Below are 5,691 nucleotides of genomic sequence, written 5' to 3'. Positions count from 1 at the left end.
GTGGTTTTATCCAGATTTTATAGATAAAACTGGTTGAGAGGGGAAGTAACCAATCCACAACAAGTAGGGACAGGAATATAATTTCAGCTTCAAAGTCCACGCTTCTGCCTCTCTAAAATACATTTCTTATCATTTTAAAATTCAGGTGTATCTCTTGGTTGCTGAAATGTTGGACTGAACAACTTTTTAAGGTCTTACCCAACTGAAGATTCTCTCATGTTATGAATTAAGAGGACCGGTTAGATTGACACAGAGTAAGATAAAATATGTATTAATTCAAGGCAAGATAATTCAGGAAGAAAAATTCATGACTTTATTTTAAAAACTAATCTTTATCCTAATGAAAAAAAGCATTATAAATCTTTAAGTGAAAAACCCGAGTAATATACTGACAATTATTCCTTCTAAATGAAAGAGAAAATAAACCTTGTATTTTGATAGCCCTTATGAAAATATAATGGTTGTATGCAAGTGGACAAGCCAAGATGTTCTGTCAAGAAAAAAAAACCCCCTGCCCTGGCCAGTGTGGTTCAGCTGGTGGAGCGTTGGCCCTATGCACCAAGAGGTCGCCAGTTTGATTCTCGGTTAGGGCACATGCCCGGGTTTTGGGCTTAGTCCCCAGTAGGAGGCAACTGATCAATGTTTCTCTCTCTCTCTCCCTCCCTTCCGCTCTCTCTCAAATTAATAAAAACATTTTTTTTAAAAAAGGAAAGAAAATAATCACCTAAAAGTGTTTTTATCTGGTACCAAAGAGATAACAAATACGGCCAGTCAAACATTTCAATAAAATTTACCTTTACCTGTATATTAATATCCCCTTCTTCACATTCTCTCTTGTATTTCCTTGGGAGAGTCTCTACTTCACGGATGGCATCTATGGTGACTTGCTGAGGTAGCACCTCAAACAAAGATGTTAAATACATAATTATGGATTTCTTGTCAGGAAGCTGAACAGCAACATCTAAAAGAGGAAGGAAATAAAGACCAGCTTAAATTAGATGTCCAAAATATGTGAACAGCTCAGTAGGAGATATAAAATAACTATCCTCAACACCCATAAACAATACTGTTATATAATTTTTGCAGTACCATAGCTCAGTAAGTTTCTGTTTCATATAATGATAGATGAGACAAAGGCAAGGACACTTTCTTAATTTTGTTCAGTATCCCATTTCTTTAAATTCTTCCCTAAAAGCTTCTCCCAAATGCTCAAGATAAGCTGGCATTTAAGAGAATGCCAGATTTTATTAATATTACAAAAATAAGTCTAGAATTAAATTTCACAACATTTGTAACTAAAGTTTTCACATCATATACAAGAAGCATATATAAAAATGCATTTCAGTAAAATAAACCAAATACTGAATTGGTTATCTAATAATTATATTTTCCTAAAACTTTAACTCTTCTGGGGTATCAAATAACTATTCTCCAATGATGTAATTAAATTTCCTCCTAAAGGACCCTACAAATTGTTAAGTACAAAAGTCCAAATAACTGCAATAAAATGACTTGCCCCATGTTTCAAATGGAAGAACACTGCTCAGTTCTCATAATTCCTCTTGAAAAAAAAGAACACCACCACAACAAAAAAAAATACTGCTCTTCAAGTGTCCAAAATTGTGCAACAAAATCAAGATTAAAAATAAGCACGGAACAATACCTTCAGGATCTAACAGCTTTTCAATTCCCAAGTACGTTTGAGCCTGGCCGAAGGCATGTTCAAGTCTCTCAGTGGGGGACATCTTGACAACTCTATCCCAGCTGAAGAGATCAGGTCTGAAAACACCATGCAAATAAAATGTGATGAAAACAACACATGTGGAAACGAAGTGGTCATTGTTATAATCTAATACATTGCAGTTTTAGATTTTTTTTGTTTGTGAGTTTAAATTAATAAGTTTAACTTTATATCCCAAAACCTTGTCAAATATATAGTATTTTAAAGTAACTTATAAAAATGAAAACAATGGATAATATATTCTAAGTTTCTTGTATTGGCTAAACATACCTATGAAATATCCTGGAGTAATCACTAGCAGACTAAAAATAGTATGTAATATTTCCCAAATAGTAAAAGAGAAATAAGAGGACGAACCTATTATAAGATAAAAAAAAAAAAAGAAAAGAAAAGAAAAGAAAAAAGATCCAGAAAAGAGAAATAAAAAGCTCAAAATAAATTGGTAAAAAAAATGAAAAATTAACCTGTATACATCAATTACCACCATTAATACTAATGAATTAATTCTCTTATTGAAAGACCAATTATTAGCAGAGTGGAAAGTCCAGCTTTAATCTGTTCACAGGATATTCCTAAACCAAAGGTCCTGAGAGAATTACCCTCGTCACCCCCTCCATATTACATTGCCTAGGATTTCATTTCTATCTAGATTTTCTTTTAATCCTAGAAATTGGACATTTTGTGCTTTGACTTATCCAAAACTTGATGATTTTTTTGCACTCTATCTGTTCTTGCATCCTAGACCCAGCTACCTCCTGGGATCGCCTCGCCCACTCCATCCGTTTCCTTTCTGACTTCATCTCCTATTTCTCTCCCTACTCACGCCCTGCACCCACTAGCCTCCCCTCTTGCCTGCTAGTTTTTCTTCAGCATGTTTACCACTTCTTTATGCTACACAACTTATATTTCCTTTTCTTTCTTTATTGTCAGCCTCCCTCTACTTGAACATAAACCCCAAGGAGATGGGGTGTTTGCCTTTTTTCTCTGTTATACAACCTGAGCCTAACACAGAGAAAGTACTACAAACACACTTATTGAACCAATTAAGTAATCAATGGAAAAAAGTTTAGGCTAAAACTCAAGTTTTCTGACTACAAGTCTTATTCAACTAGGAACAGATGGTAACCTCTCTAAACTAATACAGTGAAAAAAGATTGGGTGTGGGGGTTCTCTAACCAGATAAAAAAAAAAAAAATATATATATATATATATATATCAAAAAAGCTACAGCAAATATCATTGTTATTGTAAAACATTAAAAACATTCCCTTCATTTTCAAGAAAAAAATATTCTGCTCACTATTACCAATTCAAATCAATATTGTATTGAAGGACAAGGCACAAATGAACAGGGGAAAAGAGAAGGGAGGGGAGGGAAGGGTGAGGAGGGGAAGAGAGGGACTATTATCAACTATGGATGGTCTACCAAAAATATGTTTTTAAATCTATAGAAACAAATTTAAATTTTGTAAAATTTTAACAAGTTTCTAGATCTAAGATGTAGAGATGTCAATTACATTTTTATATATAAACAGAGCATATACAGGAAACAAAACTTGAAACAATAAATTATTTAAAATAGCAATAAAACATGTACGAAATTTCACCTTTCACATTTAAATCCTTGATGCATCTGAAATTTATTTGTGGGTATGGTGAGGTAAAGATCTAATTCAATTATTTACATATGGGTAACCAGTTGTTTCATAGCATCTATTTTAATAGCAATCAGTTCAGTTGTATATTGGGATGGAGCTATTTCTGAGCCCTTTATTCTGTTAGGTTGAAGTATAGAAACTGCCATTGTTATATGTCAAAAAAAAAACAGTCAAATACTGGCAATTTCCTATGGTTCAGCCTATAATTAAATTAGTGTATTTATTTATAGCACTATAGTTTTAATTAATGTAGCTTCATAATTAGTTTTGGTTTCTGTTTGAGAAGTACTTCAGCCTGGTTCTACTGTTTCACAATTGTACTGGCTCCTCATGGGCCTTTGGTCTTTCATATAATTAGAATCTGTTTACAAATTTCATTAAAAAATCATTTTCTATAATTAATTGGGATTGCACTGAATTATAGAACTTCCCCTTTGGTACAAGAATGAATACTAGCACAATTCTTTGCATATATTTCTGGTTAGTGCTGAATGAGTGGGTCTGAACTATGTGAATCATTTTACATGTTTTAACTTATGAATACATAGAAGCAACCATGGCTGCACTGTGCCATTTAAGTCCTACAAAATAAAGACTTGGTGGGTAGTTTTTTCCATGATATTTCTTTTCTTAATATTTAGGTAGAACGTGTACAGAGAGGATAACAGGGGTAGTGGGGAGGGGCTTTAGGGAGGAGCAGTGAGGGCGGGAGAAAGAAGATGCACATTTGGAGTAGAGTCATGTCTCACTTATGTCGGTGGAGCAGGGCATTAAAGGCGAGTCCGTCTGTCCAGCTGGTGGTGAAGTTGAGGACGTTGACCTGGCTGTATGTCCTGGTGGACTGGCGCACCCAGCTCAGCAGGATCTTCTCGCTGTTTGTCTGCTGCAAGGCTGACATGATGTCCTTCATCACATCTTTCACCTGGGAGAGAAACCATGTCTGCCTATGACTTAAAGCAGCTACTGGGATCAAGTCCTTGAATGAGGACTATTTCATTAATTAACCATATGGATCAGGTCACTGGTTATTCAATTTATTTCAAGTTCTTCTTTAAACAGTGATTATTTTGAAGTACTAGGATTTAGAAGTGATTTTTACTTAACCATTATATAGTACCATACTTTCTATATCTTAACAAATACTTATATTAGATTTGGTTACAATAAACACTACTTTCACAGTCACGAAAAGAGTAATATTTTAATACTATACATTTACAAAGAACTTTTGATAGGAAGAAAACTCAGTTTTGATTTCCTACAAAAGATGAGGATGCAAGGTAGACCTTTTGACTGAATGCAAAATCAAAGAATGAAGTAACTTTCCCGATTATATCAAGAACTAATATTGCACATTATTATTCTAAAGAAATACATGTGTTTTAAGGAAGTGCTCAAAGAATGATGTGGACATGTCAAAAGGACACAAGAGCTGATTTCGGGGGGAGGGGAGGTGGTCAATCACATGGGCCAAATTTAGGATAATTTAAGTATCAAAATAAATAATAATAGCAAAGTTACAGGCTATTAAATACGTAAAAATCCCTGAGTGTACACTGCGTGTACAATGAATGAATAAAAAGGTAGATGGACAGACAGATAAATAAGAGTCAAGGGAAAGCTCTTCCTTACAATGTAGAAGGAACAATGACATTAGAAATTTACTATTTGCCAAGTATCATAATATTAACTGATCAGCTAACAATTATGAATGGATCTTAACCATTTGCAACATCATGGATAGAACTGGAGAGTATTATGCTAAGCGAAATAAGCCAGTCAGAGAAAGATAAATATCACATGATCTCACTCATTTATGGAATATAACGAACAACATAGACTGATGAACAAAAACAGATCCAGAGACACAGAAGCATCGATCAGACCGTCAAACCTCGGAGGGAAGGTAGGGGAGGGCGGGAGTAAGGGGGAGAGCAACTAATGGACTTGTATGCATGCATATAAGCCTAGCCAATGGACACAGACAACAGGGGGGTGAGGACATGAGTGGGGGGTAGGGGGTCAATGGGGTGATAAGGACACATATGTAATACCTTAATCAATAAATAAAATAATAAAATAAACTAATGGGGAAGATTTGATAAGTACCTGAATATTTACACAGTCTCAAAGTATATCTCACAAGATACTTTTTAATAACATAGGACAGTCACGTTACAGTGGAGGCATAGGCAGATACCACATTACCCAAATGATGAAAGTTAACCCTGCCAGAACAAACCTAATGGACAGTGTGTGCTTCCTGGTGAGGTGTACCAAGAAAATAAAAAT

General features: G+C 34.7%; 1 protein-coding gene across 2 annotated transcripts in view; it reads right to left on the bottom strand.

The window, feature by feature from the left end:
- UTRN (utrophin) overlaps positions 1-5,691 on the bottom strand; it is a 461,667-nt gene that overhangs the window by 347,311 nt on the left and 108,665 nt on the right. For both annotated transcript variants that reach the window (XM_015558521.1, XM_006755401.2), the window contains 3 exons: positions 4,149-4,321; positions 1,664-1,779; positions 801-961 (listed from right to left, as the gene is read on the bottom strand). In XM_015558521.1, coding sequence (XP_015414007.1) covers positions 801-961; positions 1,664-1,779; positions 4,149-4,321 — 450 coding nt within the window. The remainder of the gene's footprint in view (positions 1-800; positions 962-1,663; positions 1,780-4,148; positions 4,322-5,691) is intronic.

The sequence above is a fragment of the Myotis davidii genome, unplaced genomic scaffold (assembly GCF_000327345.1).
Source record: "Myotis davidii unplaced genomic scaffold, ASM32734v1 scaffold292, whole genome shotgun sequence".
Taxonomy (NCBI): domain Eukaryota; kingdom Metazoa; phylum Chordata; class Mammalia; order Chiroptera; family Vespertilionidae; genus Myotis; species Myotis davidii.
The sequence above is the reverse complement of the archived record's forward strand: the minus strand, read 5'-3'. Positions and strand labels throughout refer to the sequence as shown.